The 23,996-nt window shown below is 40.4% G+C and overlaps 1 protein-coding gene across 1 annotated transcript in view; it reads right to left on the bottom strand.

Moving 5' to 3' along the window:
• MAP3K15 (mitogen-activated protein kinase kinase kinase 15) overlaps nucleotides 1–23,996 on the bottom strand; it is a 150,287-nt gene that overhangs the window by 86,147 nt on the left and 40,144 nt on the right. Inside the window, exons 4-6 of the mRNA XM_061179434.1 lie at nucleotides 14,528–14,721; nucleotides 10,857–11,025; nucleotides 8,745–8,851 (exon numbers count right to left, since the gene is read on the bottom strand). Of these exons, the coding sequence (XP_061035417.1) occupies nucleotides 8,745–8,851; nucleotides 10,857–11,025; nucleotides 14,528–14,721 (470 nt within the window). The remainder of the gene's footprint in view (nucleotides 1–8,744; nucleotides 8,852–10,856; nucleotides 11,026–14,527; nucleotides 14,722–23,996) is intronic.

Consider the following 23,996-nt stretch of genomic DNA (forward strand, 5'->3'; position numbering starts at 1 on the left):
AAGCTAGGTCCCTGAACAACTTCTGGAGCAGTACTATGCAACTAGCCTGGCCCACTCACCTCTAGACTGCTTTGTAAAAGAGAAATTTCAATCTGATTTAAATCACTGCATTTGGGGGCTCTTTACTACAGCATCTTAGCTGACACCCCTAGCAATAAGCTTTTGAGGCTCACGGTCTCCAGGCAGGAATTTCCAAGTCTCACGTACTCTACCTAGCCCAGTAATTTGTATTCCAAAGTTCAGATTATACTAGTACATAAAGACAGCACCCTCTTTCCCCACCGTACAGCGTTGATCCTGTTGTTAAACCTGCCCCCACCCACCCAGCCTACAAGACACTCTCAGCTCCTTATTTGTGTACACAAGGTCCTTTCAAGACACGGTCCCACCCTCCACACTCTGCTCACTGCAGACATTTACTTCACCTACATCTCATGTTCTGGATGTTCCCAGAAGGCAAAATGCACATGAAGAACTATCTGCTCACACTTCTGGCCAAGTGGAATGGCCTTTTCACCATTCCCATCCCACACTCTATCCCGCCCATGAGGCAATTTTGTACTAAATCTTAAAAATCCAGCCCCGGGGCTTCCCTGGTGGCACAGTGGTTAAGAGTCTGCCTGCCAATGCAGGGGACACAGGTTTGATCCCTGGCCCGGGAAGATCCCACATGCCGTGGAGCAACTAAGCCCGTGCACCACAACTATTGAGCCTGCATGCCTAGAGCCTGTGAGCCACAACTACTGAAGCCCGTGCGCCCAGAGCCCGTGCTCTGCAACAGGAGAAGCCACCGCAATGAGAAGCCCACGCACCGCAATGTAGAGTGGCCCCCATTCGCCGCAACTAGAGAAGGCCCGCGCACAGCAACGAAGACCCAGCACAGCCAAAAATTTAAAAAACCAAATAAATAAATTAATTTAAAAAAAAAACCCAGCCCCACCCAGGTGTCCGCTCCTCTGATGTGACGGGGCTGGGAGATGCTCTCTTCAGCTCCTTGCCTGGGTGGGCAAGTCAGGCTCTAGGGCCAGCAGAAATCCTCGTTTGAGGGTCCCACCGAGTTCCCCGGTCAGAGTGCTGCAGCTGAGCAGAGCGGCTGCTTGGGACTACTGCTCGGGCGCTGCAGAAAGCCTTCTTGGAATCTGACATGTTATCACTTTGGGACTGTTGGCCAGCTGCTCCTGACTTGGCCACATGAAGGCTCAGACTGTCCCAGTCTCTGAACTGAAGAGAACAAACACTATTAGCATATATCTCTCACCACCATGAATGCAAGGTATTTCAATGAAGAGTATCAGGAGGACATCTACAAATCCCAGACTGGCATGTGCAAGTTCTGAGGAAGGCTGGAATAACCCAATGTATCTGGGTGACCTTTGGAGAAAGCTGACACAGAGCTACAACAGGGCAGTGGCTGACACCCAACTCATAGCCCATGTTCTCCACCCGTGTGGCTGACAGGGTCTTGGTGTTCCGGCCGGCTGTCAGGCCTGAGCCGCTGAGGTGGGAGAGCCGAATTCAGGACATTGGTCCACCAGAGACCTCCCAGCCCCATGTAATATCAATCGGTAAGAGCTCTCCCAAAGATCTCCGTCTCAACCCTAAGACTCAGCTCCACTCAATGACCAGGGAGCTACAGTGCTGGACACCCCATGCCAAACAACTAGCAAGACAGGAACACAATCCCACTGATTAGCAGAAAGGCTGCCTAAAATCATAATAAGTTCACAGACACCCCAAAACACACCACTGGACGTGGTCCTGCCCACCAGAAAGACAAGATCCAACCTCATCCACCAGAACACAGGCACTAGTCCCCTCTACCAGGAAGCCTACACAACCCACTGAACCAACCTAACCCACTGGGGGCAGACACCAAAAGCAACAGGAACTACGAACCTGCAGCCTGCGAAAAGGAGACCCCAAACATAGTAAGTTAAGCAAAACGACAAGACTGAGAAATACACAGCAGATGAAGGAGCAAGGTAAAAACCCACCACACCAAACAAATGAAAAGGAAATAGGTAGTTTATCTGAAAAAGAATTCAGAGTAATGACAGTAAAGATGATAAAAAATCTTGCAAATAGAATGGGAAAAATCCAAGAAACGTTTAACAAGAACCTAGAAGAACTAAAGAGCACACAAACAATGATGAACAACACAATAAATGAAATTAAAAATTCTCTAGAAGGGATCAATAGCAGAATAACTGAGGCAGAAGAACGGATAAGTGACCTGGAAGATAAAATAGTGGAAATAACTACTGCAGAGCAGAAGAAAGAAAAAAGAATGAAAAGAACTGAGGACAGTCTCAGAGACCTCTGGGACAACATGAAACTCACCAACATTCGAATTATAGGGGTCCCAGAAGAAGAATAGAAAAAGAAAGGGTCTGAGAAAATATTTGAAGAGATTATACTTGAAAACTTCCCTAATATGGGAAAGGAAATAGTCAATCTAGTCTAGGAAGCACAGAGACTCCCATACAGGATAAATACAAGGAGAAACACACCAAGACACATATTAATCAAACTATCAAAAATTAAATACACTTCCCTGGTGGTGCAGTGGTTAAGAATCTGCCTGCCAATGCAGGGGACACGGGTTCGAGCCCTGGTCCGGGAAGATCCCACATGGTGCGGAGCAACTAACCCCCGTGTGCCACAACTACTGAGCCTGTGCTCTAGAGCCTGCGAGCCACAACTACTGAGCCCGTGTGCTGCAACTACTGAAGCCTGCGTGCCTAGAGCCCATGCTCCACAACAAGAGAAGCCACCACAATGAGAAGCCCGCGCACAGCAACGAAGAGGAGCCCCCGCTCGCCGCAACTAGAGAAAGCCTGCACGCAGCAACAAAGACCCAATGCAGTCAAAAATAAATTTAAAATAATAATAATAATAATTAAATACAAAGAAAAAATATTAAAAGCAGCAGGAGAAAACAACAAATAACATACAAGGGAATCCCCATAATGTTAACAGCTGATCGTTCAGCAGAAACTCTGCCTGTCAGAAGGGAGTGGCAGGACATATTTAAAGTGATGAAAGGGAAAAACCTACAACCAAGATTACTCTACCCAGCAAGGATCTCATTCAAATTTGATGGAGAAATTTAAACCTTTACAGATAAGCAAAAGTTAAGAGAATTCAGCACCACCAAACCAGCTTTACAACAAATGCTAAAGGAACTTCTCTAGGCAGGAAACACAAGAGAAGGAAAAGACCTACAATAACAAACCCAAAGCAATTAAGAAAACGGTAATAGGAACATACATATCAATAATTACCTTAAATGTAAATGGATTAAATGTTCCAACCAAAAGACATAGACTGGCTGAATGGATACAAAAACGAGACCCGTATATACGCTGTCTACAAGACACCCACTTGAGACCTAGGGACACATACAGACTGAAAGTGAGGGGATGGAAAAAGATATTCCATGCAAATGGAAATCAAAAGAAAGCTGGAGTAGCAATTCTTATATCCGGCGAAATAGACTTTAAAATAAAGACTATTACAAAAGACAAAGAAGGACACTACATAATGATCAAGGGATCAATCCAAGAAGAAGATATAACAATTGTAAATATTTATGCACCCAACATAGGAGCACCTCAATACATAAGGCAAATACTAACAGCCATAAAAGTGGAAATCGACAGTAACACAGTAATAGCAGGGGACTTTAACACCCCACTTTCACCAATGGACAGATCATCCAAAATGAAAATAAATAAGGAAACACAAGCTTTAAATGACACATTAAACAAGATGGACTTAATTGATATTTATCGGACATTCCATCCAAATACAACAGAATACACATTCTTCTCAAGTGCTCATGGAACATTCTCCAGTATAGACCATATTTTGGGTCACAAATCAAGCCTTGGTAAATTTAAGAAAATTGAAATCGTATCAAGTGTCTTCTGACCACAATGCTGTAAGACTAGATATCAATTACAGGAAAAAAACTGTAAAAAATACAAACACATGGAGGCTAAACAATATGCTACTAAATGAACAAGAGATCACTGAAGAAGTCAAAGAGGAAATCAACAAATACCTAGAAACAAATGACAATGAAAACACGACGACCCAAAACCTATGGGATGCAGCAAAAGCAGTTCTAAGAGGGAAGTTTATAGCAATACAATCCTACCTCAAGAAACAAGAAACATCTCAAATAAACAACTAACCTTACACCTAAAGAAATCAGAGAAAGAAGAACAAAAGAAACCCAAAGTTAGCAGAAGGAAAGAAATCATACAGATCAGATCCAAAATAAATGAAAAAGAAATGAAGGAAACCATAGCAAAGATCAATAAAATTAAAAGCTGGTTCTTTGAGAAGATAAACAAAATTGATAAACCATTAGCCAGACTCATCAAGAAAAAAAGGGAGAAGACTCACATCAACAGAATTAGAAATGAAAAAGGAGAAGTAACAACTGACACTGCAGAAATACAAAGGATCATGAGAGATTACTACAAGCAACTACATGCCAATAAAATGGACAACCTGGAAGAAACGGACAAATTCTTAGAAAAGCACAAGCTTCCGACACTGAACCAGGAAGAAACAGAAAATATAAACAGGCCAATCAGAAGCACTGAAATTGAGACTGTGATTAAAAATCTTCCAACAAACAAAACCCCAGGACCCAATGGCTTCACAGGCAAATTCTATCAAACATTTAGAGAAGAGCTAACACCTATCCTTCTCAAACTCTTCCAAAATATAGCAGAGGGAGGAACACTGCCACAGTCATTCTATGAGGCCACCATCACCCTCATACCAAAACCAGACAATGATGTCACAAAAAATGAAAACTACAGGCCAATATCGCTGATGAACATAGATGCAAAAATCCTGAACAAAATACTAGCAAACAGAATCCAACAGCACATTAAAAGGATCATACACCATGATCAAGTGGGGTTTATCCCAGGAATGCAAGGATTCTTCAATATACGCAAATCAATCAATGTGATAAACCATGTTAACAAACTGGAGGAGAAAAACCATATGATCACCTCAATAGATGCAGAAAAAGCTTCTGACAAAATTCAACACCCATGTATGATAAAACCCTCCAGAAAGTAGGCATAGAGGGAACTTACCTCAACATAATAAAGGCCATATATGACAAACCCACAGCCAACATCGTCCTCAATGGTGAAAAACTGAAACCATTTCCCCTGAGATCAAGAACAAGACAAGGTTGCCAACTCTCACCACTATTATTCTACATAGTTTTGGAAGTTTTGGGCACAGCAATCAGAGAAGAAAAAGAAAGAAAAGGAATCCAAATCGGAAAACAAGAAGTAAAACTGTCACTGTTTGCAGATGACATGATACTATACATAGAGAATCCTAAAGATGCTACCAGAAAACTACTAGAGCTAATCAATGAATTTGGTAATGTAGCAGGATACAAGATTAATGCACAGAAATCTCTTGCATTCCTATACACTAATGATGAAAAATCTGAAAGAGAAATTAAGGAAACACTCCCATTTACCATTGCAAAAAATAAAATACCTAGGAATAAACCTACCTAAGGAGACAAAAGACCTGTATGCAGAAAACTATAACACACTGATGAAAGAAATTAAAGATGATACAAACAGATGGAGAGATATACCATATTCTTGGATTGGAATTACCAACACTGTGAAAATGACTTTACTACCCAAAGCAATCTACAGATTCAATGCAATCCCTATCAAACTACAAATGGCATTTTTCACAGAACTAGAACAAAAAATTTCACAATTTGTATGGAAACACAAAAGATCCTGAATAGCCAAAGCAATCTTGAGAAAGAAAAATGGAGCTGGAGGAATCAGGCTCCTGGACTTCAGACTATACTACAAAGCTACAGTAATCAAGACAGTATGGTACTGGCACAAAAACAGAAATACAGATCAATGGAACAGGACAGAAAGCCCAGAGATAAACCCATGCACATATGGTCACCTTATCTTTGACAAAGGAGGCAAGAATATACAATGGAGAAAAGACAGCCTCTTCAATAAGTGGTGCTGGGAAAACTGGACAGCTACATGTAAAAGAATGAAATTAGAACACTCACTAACACCATCCACAAAAATAAACTCAAAACGGATTAAAGACCTAAATGTAAGACTGGACACTATAAAACTCTTAGAGGAAAACATAGGCAGAACACTCTATGACATAAATCACAGCAAGATCCTTTTTGACCCACCTCCTAGAGAAAGGGAAATAAAAACAAAAATAAACAAATGGGACCTAATGAAACTTAAAAGCTTTTGCACAGCAAAGGAAACCATAAACAAGACCAAAAGACAACCCTCAGAATGGGAGAAAATATTTGCAAATGAAGCAACGGACAAAGGATTAATCTCCAAGATTTACAAGCAGCTCATGCAGCTCAATAACAAAAAAACAAACAACCCAATCCAAAAATGGGCAGAAGACCTAAATAGACATTTCTCCAAAGAAGATATACAGATTGCCAACAGACACATGAAAGAATGCTCAACATCATTAATCATTAGAGAAATGTAAATCAAAACTACAATGAGGTATCATCTCACACTGGTCAGAATGGCCATCATCAAAAAATCTAGAAACAATAAATGCTGGAGAGGGTGTGGAGAAAAGGGAACACTCTTGCACTGTTGGTGGGAATGTAAATTGATACAGCCACTATGGAGAACAGTATGGAGGTTCCTTAAAAAACTAAAAATAGAACTACCATACGACCCAGCAATCCCGCTACTGGGCATATACCCTGAGAAAACCATAGTTCAAAAAGAGTCATGTACCAAAATGTTCATTGCAGCTCTATTTACAATAGCCAGGACATGGAAGCAACCTAAGTGTCCATCATCGGATGAATGGATAAAGAAGATGTGGCACATATATACAATGGAATATTACTCAGCCATAAAAAGAAATGAAATGGAGGTATTTGTAAGGAGGTGGATGGAGTTAGAGTCTGTCATACAGAGTGAAGTAAGTCAGAAAGAGAAAAAGAAATACAGTATGCTAACACATATATATGGAATCTAAGGGGAAAAAAAAAAAGGTCATGAAGAACCTAGTGGCAAGACGGGAATAAAGACACAGACCTACTAGAGAATGGACTTGAGGATATGGGGAGGGGGAGGGGTGAGATGTGAGGGTGAGAGAGTGTCATGGACATATGTACACTACCAAATGTAAAATAGATAGCTAGTGGGAAGCAGCCGCATAGCACAGGGAGATCAGCTCGGTGCTTTGTGACCACCTAGAGGGGTGGGATAGGGAGGGTGGGAGGGAGGGAGATGCAAGAGGGAAGAGATATGGGAACATATGTATATGTATAACTGATTCACTTTGTTATAAAGCAGAAAGTAACACACCATCGTAAAGCAATTATACTTCAATAAAGATTTAAAAAAAAAAAAAAAGAAAGAATCAGTGGATTTGAAGATAAATCAATAGAAATTACCCAGCCTGAACAACAGAGAGAAAATAGCTTGGAAAACAAACAACAACAACAACAACAACAACAACAAAAAAACTACAGTGAGGTATCACCTCACACGGGTCAGAATGGCCATTATCAGAAAGTCTACAAACAATAAATGCTGGAGAGGGTGTGGAGAAAAGGGAACCCTCTTGCCCTGTTGGTGGGAATGTAAATTGATACAGCCACTATGGAGAACAGTATGGAGGTTCCTTAAAAAACTAAAAATAGAACTACCATACGACCCAGCAATCCCACTACTGGGCATATACCCTGAGAAAACCATAATTCCAAAAGAGTCATGTACCACAATGTTCACTGCAGCACTATTTACAATAGCCAGGACATGGAAGCAACCTAAGTGTCCATCGACAGATGAATGGATAAAGAAGATGTGGCACATATATACACTGGAATATTACTCAGCCATAAAAGGAAAGGAAATTGAGTTATTTGTAGTGAGGTGGATGGACCTAGAGTCTGTCATACAGAGTGAAGTAAGTCAGAAAGAGAAAAACAAATACGGTATGCTAACACATATATATGGAATCTAAAAAAAATTGGTTCTGAAGAACCTAGGGGCAGGACATGAATAAAGACTTAGACGTGGAGACTGGACTTGAGGACACGGGGAGAGGGAGGGGTGGGCTAGGACGAGGTGAGAGAGTGGCATTGCCATATATACACTACCAAATGTAGAATGGATGGCTGGTGGGAAGCAGCTGCATGGCACAGGGAGATCAGCTCGGTGCTTTGTGACCACCTAGAGGGATGGGATAGGGAGGGTGGGAGGGAGACGCAAGAGGGAGGGGATATGGGGATATGTGTATAACTATGGCTGATTCACTTTGTTATACAGCAGAAGCTAACGCACCACTGTAGAGCAATTATACTCCAATAAAGATGTTGGGAAAAAAAAAAAAACAACCCAGTCCCAAAGACCCCAGAGAAGCTTCTTTAAAACCCCAAAGCAAAATGCCTTCCTCCCTCTACTATGCTTCGATATTCATTAAGATATTAATCATTCTGAGCTGTATGGATTTAGTTACATGTCTGACCTCAGAGCTAGAATATATGTTCCAAAGACAAAGTCCCTGAAGGTTAAGATCATGCCTTGTCCATTTTCTTTACTTTAGCATTCAGCTCAGGATCTGGCTCATACTCAATGAGGGCTGAATGAAAGAAGGAAACAATTTAACAGCTGGCATGTTTCAAAACTCTATACGCACATTATCACTCTTACCTATTCAGTGCAAACGCATAGTGGAATTTAATGTTATGCTGGTCAGCCAAATCAGACGTCGGCAGCATCTCCAGTGTTTCTACCAGCTTCACCATTGCATCATAGTCCTGTTGGCAAGAGGTCCCAAGGTGAGAAAGACAGGAAACACCGCTCTTCGCAGGTTTTTTTGAACGAACATGAGACTGCCTCAGCATTTAAGTACAAGCCTTTCCCTACAGGCAGCATTTAGTGACGTTAAAGCCCTTAAAAGAATAGCAATGAGATTAAAAACAACAAGGTGGATGAGAGAGAAGACAGAGAAAGAATCACTGCTATCAGAGGTCACAAAAGGACCGCGGAAAGGAAGTTAGATTCAAAGACGATAAAAGAAAACAAATGAGCCCAGCAGCCAGGAAAAGCTACCACGTTTTGAGTGTGGGAGAGTTAACACCAGCAGGGCTGTGGGTTAAAATGAATGGGACATAAACATGTAGGAAATCTTACAGTTATTTGCCACGTAAATGGGGGGAAACATCCCAATCCTTCCTATTTTGTCAGAAACAATCACATTCACCTAAACCAGAATTTCTCAACCTTGGCACTACTGACATTTGGGGGCTGGATCATTCTTTATGGTGGGGGCTGTGCTGTGTATCGTGGGATGTTAAGCGGCATCCGTGGCCTTGACCCACCAGATGCCAGGAGCACTTCCCCCTCCCTCCTCGAGTTGTGACAACCAAAAATATCTCCAGATACTGCCACATGTCCCCCGCTTGAGAACCACAGCTCTAAACTGCATAATTACCCAGGGAGAAATTGCTACCGTGTTTGTCTCAGCTGTGTCCCCTCCGAGCAGTGCCATCTGCTACCCTTTCAGCCGGGCTTACAATCGTTTTGGGGCCAACTCGCTGACAGCCAGCCACAGTTAGCAGATGAGGACTTCCCACTGAAATCTCATGTCTGTTTTGTGGCTTTACACCTCGATGCTGCTACCCAAGGAAAGGGAAGGCAGAGTATTGCCAAGAAGCTTCTGGCTCACCCTTGAGCCCGAGAGTCCCACCAACGGAAGGTTATAAAGAGGAGGGATGCGTGAAAGCAAGGGCAGAAGGAAGCCAGCAGCTCAACAGAAGAAAAACTTCAAAAAAGGTCATTCCCATTCTCTTGTTCCATGGGGCATAATTTAATCATCATAATTCCTAATAGCATCTGCTATTAAAATCAATTAGATGCATCTGTTTATCACCAGGGGCACGTTCCCTAAGTGGCTGACTCTGTTCTCGGTTCAGGTCATAAATGGAAGTCTCCCTCATTCAGATTTAAAGACCCGTGGCCAACAACCTCCAATATGGCTTTGTAGAATTCTGCAGGTTATGTACATTGCCCTGCGTTCCTCCAATGGAAAGGAAGGCAAGACATCCTTAGAAATGGCTCCACAGCATTAAACTTGGAGGGAGGAAACGACTGATTTCCTCCATGGTACCATATTCTACAAACCCTGTCTCAAGAACTCTCCAGAAGCCTCTGTCACTTGTCTTAGAATAAACCCCTGCATTCCCTGGGTCCTGGACTTGCCTCTGCTACTCCTGCTCTCCCTTTCACTAACAGGTAGTGGTAAACAAAGAAGGAAGTGACAAAGGCCTAAAGGAAGTAGCAGAGGAGTTAAGAGCAAAGAGGACAGAGCCGGTTGCCTCAGTTTGAATCTTGACTTTGCCAACTGCTGTGTGACCTTAGGCAAGTTACTTAACTTCTCTGTACCTCATGTTCCTCATTTGTAAAATGGGAATAATCCAAGCGTACACCCCATAGGCTTATGAAGAGGATTAAGTGAATTAGGACTTGCAAAGGGCTTGGAACAACGCCTAACACAAAGTGCACATAAACTGTTTAATTCTAATTCCTTTTATTAAGCAGTACTGTTTCTGAGATTTTGCTGGAGTGGCCTTCTGGTATGACAAAACCTTCTTCAATATTTCCACCACAACAGATATGCGAGGTGACCTATGACCTAGCCACATCCCTATTTTGTCTGTAAAACAGCTACCTAACCATACACCTAGTGTAAGAGTACTTCATATGAGAAATTCCTCATGTCAAGGAAGAACTGTGATAGCCTCAGACAAGCATATTTCATACCTGGATATCACGATAGGACAGCAGTAAATTAATGACGATGTCTGAGGTCAGAACCTCGGTATTGTCCATGCGGAGTTTGATGCGAGCCAGCTCCTTCGCCAGTTCATCACCCTGGTATTTCTCTCTGGCTCTCCGGATGTCATTTAACAAGGCTTCTTTGTAATAAGCACTGGAGAGGAAAACAAGAAAACCTCCAGTCGCATCCACGTGCATCCAGGACTGTGTTGCCCTTAGCAGCTCAAACAAACTTGGTTCTCGTTGACAGGACTTAGGCTAACACATGGGGGCCTCGCCCAGACCTCAGACTCCCTGCATCAGCAAACAGGAGACACGTCCTACTTGTGAGTGACATTCTGTAAAAACTCACCACTAAACAGTAACAAAGAAATATCAGTTCATTATGACCTTGAAAATATTTTCAAACTTGACCCCATATGTATCTGGATGACCCACAAGACTTGCTACCCACCCCAGCCCATCCCCCTCTCTCTGGTATTTTCAAACACAAAGAAGACAAGAAAGTACCTTACTTGAATAGTAATTTCCCCCACGATGAAGAGATTTTCACAAAGCTGAACAAAACTCCAAAGCCATGAAACAGAGTAAAATAAGAACTTCTTTAAAATGTATCTATCAGGTGTCCCCAGCTAGTAATCACAAAGCTTTTTGCAGCTGGTCGAGAGCCAGAACCTGGATGTGTCCACGAGCAATCCAAGAAGCCATGCCTGGACGCTTATGGGCAACCTCGGCCTTTTACCCCCTACTCCCCTTGTCATTTTGGACAGCCAGAGTGCTTTTCTAATGTAAGACGTAAAACTTCCTTCATTTGGGCGTCTAGATAATAATAGGGATGTATGACAACATTTCGAGCAGTTTAAATCCACACTGGAATGTCTCACCATAGCCCCTCAAAGAACCAATGCTAGTATCTGGTATTTGGTTTAAAATCTTTAAAAATGACCGAATTTGGTATACAGAGGCCAACTTACAATGACCATAGATTGACTTAAATATGTTGTCTACGCGCCAAGTAATTTTTTTTTATGGAGACTGGGCATTGCCAAGCTGTAATACTGTCAACCCATTAAGCAGTTGAAATGTTTTAACTGTAGACAGTAAAATTAGGCTGTTTGTTAAAAAGAATAAGTTCAGTAAGTAATATTCTTCAGAGAATGAAAAACAACACCTAAGAATAACAAATGCCACTTTTAATAGTTATAAAACTATGTCAAAAAGTGTTTACTGTACACAGCCTGGTCCAATGCTTATAATAAGATCTCGATGAACATTTTAGGAATTAAGTGATGGCCCACAGAAAGTGCTCTGATAAAATTATCAGTGCATTGCTTTAATTTTTATTTCCTTATTTGTCTATTGCTTATTACCCCAATGATGAGCAAATTAGCAGATTCTACTAATGTTTAAAATTCTATGATTAATCAAATGAGTCATTAAGTTGGGTGACAGCCATTGTCCATTTGCTGGACTATAAAGGCATCAAAGCTATTAAAGTGTTATTAGTTCAGCCTGACAAGTAAAAATTTATACTATAGTTTAGACTTGTTTTCAAGGGTAATTCTGAAAAATAGTTTTAATAAACTAAGAAACCTAATAAGAATGGTAACTTGTAAGTAAATGAACAAAACACTGAATTAAATATGGCTTGGAGACATCGTATATGTAATAAACATGCAGCCATTTCTGCCTCTGGTATCCAGGGAAGATGTTGCTAATCAATGTGGACTTAGAAATGGCTTCAGGGACTTCCCTGGTGGTGCAGTGGTTAAGAATCCGCCTGCCAATGCAGGGGACATGGGTTCGAGCCCTGGTCTTGGAAGATCCCACAAGCCGCGGAGCAACTAAGCCCGCCCGCCACAACTACTGAGCCTGTGCACCACAACTACTGAGCCCTCACACCACAACTACTGAAGCCCGCGTGCCTAGAGCCCATGCTCCACAAAAAGAGAAGCCACTGCAATGAGAAGCCCGCACACCGCAATGAAGAGTAGCCCCCGCTCGCCGCAACAAGAGAAAGCCCGTGCACAGCAACAAAGACCCAACGCAGCCAAAAATAAATAAATAAATTTTTAAAAAAGATTAAAAAAAAAAAAGAAGAAATAGCTTCAAACCCCTTTTCCACACAGGGCTCCGGGTAGCCTTTATCAATCTATCAAAGTTGGCACTTGAGCTGAAAATTTATCTGCCATCCCTGTTACAGATGTTTTAAACCATAAGCACCATTTACCCTCTCACTAACCCTTGCCAGGTATCAGGTAGTTCAAGGAGTGGAATCAACTAACAGGTATTTCAAGTTCTCTGAAATTAAACCAAATCAAAAGAGTTGTTTTCCTACTGAAACATACACGAAGTGAATGAGAAACAAACCTGAATCTACTTCTTGCAAAGACCTTGCTCATCTAGCAGACTCAAGCTAGCCTACTTCCTTGTCAGACCTGAAAAGATGATACTGAGAGAGTTCTCTCCCTGAGCTTCACTAAAATGGTCACTGTGCAATAAGACCATAGTTAGCAAGGGGGGACTGAAAGAGGCTTTCCAGGGATGTGCTGCAAAAGGTCCCCCATTTGCTTTCTCTGTTGGCATGTGGTCACATATGTCTGGGTTTCCAGTCTTCTTTTCCCACTACAATCTGCAGCAGAAACTCTGTGTCCAGAGAAGAGGTGACAGGATAGAAAAAGAGAACAGAATGTTAACAAGTGTGTACCTCACACCAACCCTACGGTAGTAACGCTCCACAGTTCGGGGAGCCACAATGCGAGCCACAGGGACGTGTGGTCCCTTACATTTCATTTTAAGTCAGTTCTGCCGGTGCTTCGGATTTTCATTTGTTTTGGAAGGACAAATCCTTCTTGAGACGTAACTTTCAGGAGTAAATCCTTTAAATTGGCCGCAGGCAAGAAAAAAAAAACCCCAAAACTGGATCCTTTGGTTAAGTAGAATAATTTTTCTGCCTTCAAGTTTTAGAACAGGGATGTGTTAAGGACTGGTTTCTTGAGCACCGAGGCTCACAGAGGTGAGCTGAGTGTTCCAAGGCTACACTGTGAAGAAGCGCCTGAGCCGGGATTCAAACCCAAACCTGTCAACTCCTGAATCACTACTCCAAACCTTCTCCGACATAAATCTACCAAGAACACGTCACAGGACACGCTGAGGTCAGGACGGCTTCAGCTTGACTCAGTACATCCCGACTTTTACAGCACAAGGACTTATGGTTGGAATGACTTTGCTGACGCATTTTAACAACCTTAACAGCTGATTGGTAGTAGGGAGGAAATCACATTCAGAAATGACCTTGAAACACAGAATCTCAGAATTGAAGGAGCATGAAAGAAAATCAGTGACTTAAGTTCCTTATTTTCTAGATGAGAAAACAGCTACAGAAAAGTTATTTGTCAAGGTCACACAGGGAGTTGGAGCCAAACACAAGCTCAACCCTGACATCAACTCCAGTTTCATTCTCTTTTGGTTACACCTCAACGGCCCACCTTAGTGAGACAGTAAGGAACACTGGATTCCAGGATGACTTCAAAATAATTGGTTGGGGTTCCCCACTCTCTGGGCACTAAGGTCTCTTGAAGTTACGTCACTTCCATGGACGTGAAAGGAAAATTTTGGCAAAGCTCCCAGCGTTGTTGACGGTTGATGGGAATTACCATGAGGTCACATGGATGTCCTTGAGGAGGCTAGTAAACCTGTCCACCAGGGGCACACACAGCGGACCCAGGATGGTGTCCCAGTTGGGCTGCATGTACTCTGAGGCACGTCTCTGGGCGTCACTCTCGCAGCAAAAACAATCAGCGCATGGTGTCATGATGTACGGGATGAAATAATAATTTCCACTAGATGCCTGGAGAGAAGAAACAAAAATGTTTCACGAAATAATTGATGCAGAAGCACAGCTGTGGACTTGGGCAGGTGGAACCTTGGTGGGACAGGAAAGGAGAAAATGACTGACGATGAACAACTTGCACAATATGACTATGAATCTATCATACGCAAAACAGGAAACCACTCAATTTCACAAGCTCTAACACATGGACATACGACAAAAATTTGGTTTCAAACGCTGAACTGATCTATATATGTTTCTGAACTTCATCAGCAAAGATTTTAGGGTTTTAAGTCTCAGAAATTACATCGTTTCATTACATATCCCCCCAAATCAGAGGGAACTTCAGCCCAATGATAACCAAGGATTACAATGTAAAGGCTTATTTTCTTTCTTTCAGCATAGGTGGAAAAGCCTTGTTATTTGATAATTTAACCACAGGTGAACTATTTATAAACTTTGTTGAGTAAAAACTGTTTTGCAGGAAGCAGATATTAATAAATATGATTAGTCTCAGAGATGTTTTGAAAAAAAAAGGATCTGTTTAAAAATTTTTATATTGTCAAACAATACTCAAGTAAAACAGTATCTTTTTTCTATGGAATAATCATGATTCATAGTCAAATTGTAATCCTTTGTAAAGCATAAACACTACCTTTAAATAGCATTAAGCCCATGCTCAGTTTTTAGCATATTTGGAGGACTAAAATATGTTTTTATATGACATTCTTCTATCATAGTCAATCTTTTGTCTATACTGTCATAAAAAGCAACTAGGTTAAAATTTCAGACTTTCTAATTCCTTTATCTTCACTAAGTTTTAAAGAATTTACACGATGCCAGAAATAATTCATCTGACTTCTTCCCTTTAAGTTTTTAAACTAAGGGAGTTATCTAGGAATTTTGGCATAATGCAAACATAACCTTGGGAAGTACACTTTCACCAAGAAGGAGAAGTCAAAGAAACAACAGTTTCATCTAAATTAAAAAGAAATTCATTCATCACAGAGACAACTGTCAGAATGCTACAATCTCAGATCAAACAGAAGTCTTGGGAAAACTTTCCACATTAGGGAACTAGCTTGAAACAAATATGTGACAGACATTTTAAAGTTTTCCTTTTGAATAAGATTTGCTTACACAGGACAGGTGGCATTCTTATTTCTATCTAAATTCAAAATACAAATAATTGTTCTGCAATTCTCTCCCTCTTTTGTACCTTCTAGGGCATCTATAGCCCTGTCAAGACATGTCTTTAGGCCCTAAAATAATTCGTTAAGCAAAAATGACTAGCGCTGCTCCACTCAACCATATTTGAGACGGTCAGCAAACTTTTTCTGGAAAAGGCCAGATGGTAAATATTTCTGGTTTTGTGGGCCATATAATTTCTACTGCAACTACTCGACTCTGCTGTTACAGCATGAAAGCAGCTGCAGACAACATGTAAACACATGAGCATGGCTGTATCCCAATAAAACTTCATTTATGGGCACAAATTTGAATTTCATATTTTCACATGTCCTGAAGTATTCTTCATCTTCTGATTTTTTCCCAAGCATTTAAAACTGTAAAAACCAATGTGAGCTCACAGGTCATACCAAAACAGGTGGTGGGCCAACCCTTGTCTAACACTAAGCTTCCTGATGTTTCATGATTCCTTATAATAGGTTTTATGAGAGTACTTACCCTGCTGCAAAATAGCAGCTGGACACTGTCCCCGTGGACACTAGATATTGGGGTTAAACACCTCAAACTACAAATGTCAGTCTGTTACAAAGAGAAGTAGCAAAATTTTTGGTGTGTTGGTGATAACTGGGGAATAGGAGGAACAAAGACCCTTCCCCCTCTGGTAATATCTTCAAATTCTCAAAGACAGGTTCAAATTGCCCAGCAAAGTAAGGTTTTGGTAGGTTAGAGACGAATTTCTCCATCATCTATAACAAGAAAGCCATGTTGCTAAAGTTAATTAAATTAAATGCCATTTATACACTCAGAAGTTAAACTGCTTGTTCTTCTACCTGAAATTGGTTGAGTTTATGGTAAAAGATTTCCTAGTTCAGACTAAGAGGAAGAAAAGAGCTGTGTGAATCAGTGAAGTCCAGAAGGTAAAAAAAAAAAAAAATTTTTTTTTCTTCAAAATTTCTCTATTGAAGAAATAGAGTTTGCTATTTTCAAAAAGTTAGAGCTAGGCTGGAGGTATGTGGAGCTCCTCAGATCCCCTCCCCAGAAAAACAAACACAACTGGTAACAAATATTTTTAAAAAACCATTTAAAGTCTCTATAAATTGTCTTAAGAACATACAGCAAATGGAGGAACCTTTACTCGAGAAAATCGATTAAATCTTGATAAGAAGACTGAGACTCTAGTATTTGAGCGATAACCTGCTCTTCCCCTACCCTCGAGCCCAGAGTGACAATTCTATTCTGGATGGGCACAGCCAAGAAGATGGGACCCCCTCCCACCCTCAGCTTCAAGTCTAGGGTGGCAGTTTCTCCCTGGGAAGGCTAGGCCACCAGCATCCTCATTCACCACAGCCCTGTCCTGTAGAAGCTCTATTCCAGGCAAGCATGGTCAAGAGGACCAGGGCTCCATTTCTCCACCGCGTTCCCACTTGTATGGCAGAAGCTCTATCTTAGGTGAAATAGGCCAAGAATACTGGGCCCTGATCATCTATGTCCCAGCTCACATAGGGCAAAGGTTCCATGCCAAGAGAGGCAAGCTGAGAAGATCAGGGACTGCCACCCTTGCCCAGCACCCCACTCATAGCAGGGTATCACTCTGAGAGAGGCAGGCTGCTACCCCCACCCCTCCCCAGCTCTGGAGCAGTGGTGCAGAGGCTCTGGCTAGGGTAGAGGCATGCTGTAAGAACAGACAGCTTTGCAGCTCTCCCTAAGGGGACTGACTTTATGTGAAACATAGCATGGAGAAGTTCAAACCTACGGGCACTGTCAAAGACAATGGAGATTTTTATGGCAAGAAATTAAGAGGAGGCTGGTAGCTCCATGATAGCAATGGGTGAAAGATAGACAAGCTAGAAGTTTAACAAAGAGAAACAGGGGAAGAGAGAGTTATGAAAGGCTTCCTGCGGTCAGAGTGAACCTTAAAGACCAGCTTTAAAAACTACCCCTGCAAAGAAGCCCAATGTTAATGATATTAGACTGTGGAACATTTATGTCTCTGGTGATTGGCAAAAACAATAAAGCAATCAGCTAACAATTCGGGGAGACTAACAACTGGATGTAATATCAATAGAGGAAGATCAGTCAGAAACTTAACAGGGAAACTGGGAAAAGATATAGTCAAAGAGAGCCCAGCTATAACCAGTCATCCCCAGGTGGGGATGGGAGGGTTAGGGTAGCTGTGTGCATGTTCAAGGCTGCACCTTCTGAGGCGTGACATCAGAGGCTGCACACTGGAGGAAATAGACTTCACTGAACTAGTCCAGCAAAGTCACTAAACAAATAAACCAGCAAACAGGAACAAGTTCCAGAGGCAGGAGGGAGAAAGTCAGTATCCAGAGTTGCTACATTATCTAAAATGTCTAGTTTTCAGCAACAAAAAATACAAAACATGCAAAGAAACAGGACAGTGTGATCTGTATACAGGAGAAACAGCAGGCACCAAGTAACTGCCTTTGAAAGGACCCAGGTATTGGACTTTGGAGACAAAGACTTGAAAACTGCTATTATAGATATGTTTGAAGAACTAAGGGAAACCATACTTAACAAATTAAAGGTATAACTACAATGCATCATCAAATACAGAATATCAATGAAGAATCAGGAATTACCAAAGAAGAAGCAAATGGAAATTCTGGACTTAAAAAGCATAATAACCAAAATTAAAAATTCACTGAAGGGGCCCAACAGGAAATTTAAGTGGAAGAAAGAATCAGTAAACTTGTAGACAGATCAATAGGGATTATGCAAACTGAAGAACAGAGAGAAAAAAGAATGAAGAAAAATGAAAAGAGCCTCAAAGAAATGTGGGACACCATCAAGTGCACCAACAAACACAACTCATAATGGGAGTCCTGAAAGGAGAGGAAAGAAGCAGAAAAATACTAAAAGAAATCAGTGCTGAAAACTTCACAAATTTGATTAAATGAATCTACATATCCAAGAAGTTAAATAAATTCCAAGTAGGATAAACTCAAAAGAGATCCGCACCCAGATACACTGTAGTCAAAATTGTGAAACACAAAGTCTTGAAAGCAGCAAGAGAAACAAGTGTCTTATTGTGTACAAGGGCAACCCAATAAAATAAACATCTGACTTTTCATCAGAAGCAATGAACGCTAGAAGGCAGTAGGACGACATATTCAAAGTGATGAGAGAAAAAAAAAGTGAACCAAAAATCTTATATCTAGCAAAACTATCTTTTAAAAATGAAGATGAGGGACTTCCCTGGCGGTCCAGTGGTTAAGACTCCGCACTCCCAATGCAAGGGGCACGGGTTTGATCCCTGGTTGGGGAAATAACATCCTGCACGCCGTGTGGTGCACCCTTAAAAAAAAAATCAATCTAAAAATAAAGGTGAATCTAACGTCACTGAAAGTATACAAGGTCTCTAGAGAAAATTTCAACACCCTAATAAAGGATCTGAAAGAAAATCTGGGGGGAAATAAAGACATTTTCAGGTAAACAAAAACTGAGATAATTTGTTCCTAGCAGACCTGTCTTACAAAAAATATTAAAGGAAGTTCTTCAGGCTGAAAGCAAGTGACACCAGACAGTAATTTTAATTCACATGATAAAAATAAAGTATGCAATATAGTTAGCTATACAGGTAATTGTAAGAGACAATATAGTTGCTAATTTCTTCTTTCTTAACTGGTTTAAAAGACAATTGCATAAGATGATGTATATAATCATATGTTGGGGCCTGTAACATATAGATATGTAATATATTTGACACTAGAAGTACAAAAGATGCAGGTGGAAACAAAGCTGTATTGGAATAAGGAAATAGCACCATTTGGTAACTTGAATCCACAGAAACAAATGAAAAGAATCAGAAATGGTAAACAAACAGGTTAATGTAACTCTATAAGTACTTATTTTCCTTTCTTCTCTCAGCTTTGTTAAAAGGTAATATTATACAGAGTAATAATTCTAATAAAAATACATACGAAGATTACAACTAAATAAACCTGAGTATCCATAAGAGGTAGGTAAGTTGAAGGTGCAGGAATCCAACCTATTTGGATAGAATTGTTACAGGTTTTAAAACTATTTCCAAAACAAATATTTCTACTGAAATCTTGACAGTCTTCCTTTAGCAAACCTATTCTACCCAAATAGCACAAAAGTTAACTTTGCCCCAGTCCTGCTCTAATCCTCAATAATGAGGTGTGAAAAAATAAGATTTTGACAAATATATGCTCTGTGCTGTCACAGGTTATGGCTCAAGTGGGCGGAGCAGCAGTGGTGGAGGCTGGTGAAAGCCTGCCCACAGCTGGAGCGGATCTGATCCTCTGAGCAAACATTTAGCCTCAGTTTGAGAAAATAAGGAGAAAGAAAGGGAATGCATGAACTCTGAAGACAACTGAACAAGTTTAATGAACAGGACTGAGGAGACAGCAGGCATCTGGAGCCTTGGGAAAGTAAAAATACTTCCTTTGAGAAAATCTTTCATAAAGTGTATATAGAAGTTTAAGAAATTTTACAGAAAGAAATTGGGGCTCATGACTACATTTTAAAAAGCAATTCATAAACTTCCAAATGAAAGCACAGGCTCTTGAGTGCAGTACTTTTGTTCTTACAAAGAATAGGCCCAAACATCTTCAAATGATGGAACACATTCAGACTTTTGTTGGTGGGGGAGACCCAAAATTAAAAAGAAAAACATTGATTAGCATAACACATGTTCAATAGCAAACCAGGCTTGGATATTTGTAATTGTTACATTTATAAATGGAAACATCTCAAGAATCCAGCTCATTAAAACAAATTTAACAAAGGCAGCTTAGTTTCCTACATAAAGGGGCATTAGAACCAGTATGCTAGGCACATAACTATGTAAACCCTTTTTCCAAACACTCTTCAAGTATTTCCAAAAGGATGATTCTGATACAGTAAGTGAAGTCAGAGAGCAGAGTAAAAGCCACTGGTCTCTGACACTATGAGGGTAGGGAGTGGAGGAATCTGTCCTCTGAAGTTTTTAGCTCTAAACTTAGCAACTGAGATTTCCCAAACTACTACCATCTACAAATATCACCACAATGAACAGTTCATCCCATAGCATCACTAGGTTAAATGATAGGTATCTTTAAAAAAGCTCTCATTACAAAAGTGTGGTTATAAAAATGCCATAATTTTTAATGCCTGCCTAATATACCAACTGGTGAATATATATAATGTACTTCATCATTCTCTTATTATTTAACTTTGTTTTGAAATTTCTTACTATACACTGAGATGAACACCTTTGCATATGGCAACTTTACACTGTGGTCTTTTCCTAAGAATAGCTTCCCAGGAGTGATATTACTAGAGCAAGTTTAAGGTTCTTGATATGTGTGGCCAAGTTGCTGTCAAAAAGGATGGAGCAATTTATACTCCCACTGGTAGTTGTACGAAGGCACTTCAATTTCATCACTGTCTCAGGAGAGCTGGGTAGTGGGGTTTTTTTTTCACATTTGCTAAGTTAGGTAAAAAAGAAATAACTTATGATTATTGAAATAGGAAGTCAGTATCATCTCAGCTCAAGCATAGCAAGATAGTGGAGAATTTGTATAGCCAAAGATTGAACCCCAACTCTGCTCCATACTAGACGATGACCTTGGAAAATGTACTTATCCACTTAAACCTCAGTTTTCTCATGTTTAAAATGAAGACAATAATACTGTCAATTTCTTTAAGTGATAGAGGCTTAAAGATGGTCATGGCACATAGTGGACATCCAATAAAAGTATTAGCTATGTTAGATAGTTCTAGACCAGACCAGACCGGGAATTCTGAACCCGGAGCCCATTAATTCTTGGGGGTCTGTGAACTTGAATGAGAAAACAAAATTCCACCTCTGTCATCATTTGCCTTTAATTGAAATGCAACAGAGCCTTCGATCAGGAATGTAGGTAACCCATTCTTGTTTTAGCAGGACATGGGACTTTGTCACTAATAGAAATCACAGAATTTTTCATGTCATATTACAGTTCCTGCAGAGATCTCAAAATAACTTTTATACTTATCACTACTCCAAAATTATGACAGTTTTTAGACTTGCTGCTTCATTTTATTATTTGAGACATTAGTAAAGGAGGACATAGATTACAATACACAACTTTAAAAATATTTTTGATAACTATATTTCAGTATAAATACAGTCATACTGAAATATAGTTGGTCTCCTTTGTAATCCTTTGTATTTATTTAAGCACTTTAAGATACATTCTGAGAAGGGGTCCATAGGCTCCTCCAGACTGACAAAGGAGTCCCAGGCCCCTAAAATGTAAGAAACCCTGCTCTGGACTCCAAGCAGATGTTTCATATAGAACAGCCTACCTGCAGCCCTAAAACATCAGAGATTCTTCAGTGGGCTTCATATATGAACATTTCCATGATAATAGTGTGAGTCCCATCCATAAACAACTGTCTGGATTCTCCAGGACAGCCCAGGAGAGCAGAGCATGTTGGGGTCTCAACCTAATTGCCCATCAGGTTCAACCATGGCCACTAACCAAGAACACCTGGGATGCACCCCCCAGCAGGCTCCTCTGCAGGCGCCCTGTGCAGGAAGGCCAGCACAGAAACACAAGTGAAGGGGCCTCATTACACCAGCACTTAGTTTTGTTTATGGCTAGCAGCAGCTCACATAGTTGGTCAAAAACAGCACAAGTTTTATAAATTAATTCTTTGGAGCAAATAAAATGTGTAAGAATTTATCCCAACCAACTCATGATGAGACTTTCAGCTTGACCTTCCACGGAACATTTTAAAAGTAATGATACAAACATTTAATCAGTCAACAAATGGCCTACTCAAAAGAAGGGAGAAAAATCTAAGGCAGATGGAAGGTGGTTTAATACTACCCATGAGATAAGCTGATTTCTGAGCACTTATGGAAGAATGCATATCTTGATTGCTGGCAGATTCAAGCTTTGGAGCTTAAATCTTGTAATACAAATGGGCTGCAAATCCTTAGTGAAAACTAGAATTTAAACAGCACAGAAAATTGTTCCCAAGAAAATTTAGGGAGCATATGCGCAAACCTAAGACAACTAAAAAATTATTTAACATAACCATGTCTGACAAAGTCAATTTATTAAGGAAGAAAACCTAGGTCAGGTACCACTCTAAAAAAAATGATTACAAGGTACAATTCTTTGTCTAGTCAGTTAAAGGAGAATTTTTAAAAATCAGCATGCATGCACATCAGGGAAATGCATTTTTTTAAAGATCAATGCAAATAGCATTCTACATTGCTATCTTTCTATATTGGCCTGGTCATAAGAGGAACAAGTGAATATACAGAAGCTGAGTAACAATTTCAACTGGATAATCAGACTACTGTGCCACTGAAAGGTGAATGAAGATATCCCTGCTGGAAACATGCCATGTAGCACCAACTGAGCTATTCCAAGAGTCCATCTGCTTTGTTCAAATAACAGAATGGCTATCATAAAGTCAGAGAATTATTTCAGAGCTGGCACAAATCACAGTAATCACCTTATTAATAATCATCTCATTTTATAAGGGAGGAAACCGATTCCCAGCAAGGTTAACCAACTGGCCCACAGATGACCACAGAGCCAGGCAAATCTCATGTCCTCCCCCTCCCTTCCTAGACTTCTTGTCACTAACCGTCAATCCAGCTTAATTCTGAAATATCCTTAAATAGACACAGACATGACATACAAAACAAAACGCCCAACACCAACAGATGAGTGAATGGTGAAGTTTATGGTATGTGAATTACATCTTAAAGAAAATAAATGGGTATCATGGGACACTAAAGACTTATTCAGTTGGTAGGCAGAATTAAATATTTCTATCTCGGTTCTGACATTGGCCCTGTGAAATGTGACATTACTCCTGTGATATTCAAGAGGTACAGAGAAAAGTTTTATGGTTCACACCTCCAGAGTACTCCAATTTATTTACTTATTTATTCAGAGTACTCCAATTTAAAAGAGAACACAGACCACAGGCACGAAGGGGAAAAAAAAGACAAAAAAGACTTGAACAGAGAATTTAAGATGAGGTAGAAATAAAAAATAGCTATACAAATGAAATAAATATTCAAAGGGCAGAAATTTTTACATAAATCACATTCAATGTGTAAAATAAAA

This window comes from Eubalaena glacialis, chromosome X (genome assembly GCF_028564815.1).
Source record: "Eubalaena glacialis isolate mEubGla1 chromosome X, mEubGla1.1.hap2.+ XY, whole genome shotgun sequence".
Taxonomy (NCBI): Eukaryota; Metazoa; Chordata; class Mammalia; order Artiodactyla; family Balaenidae; genus Eubalaena; species Eubalaena glacialis.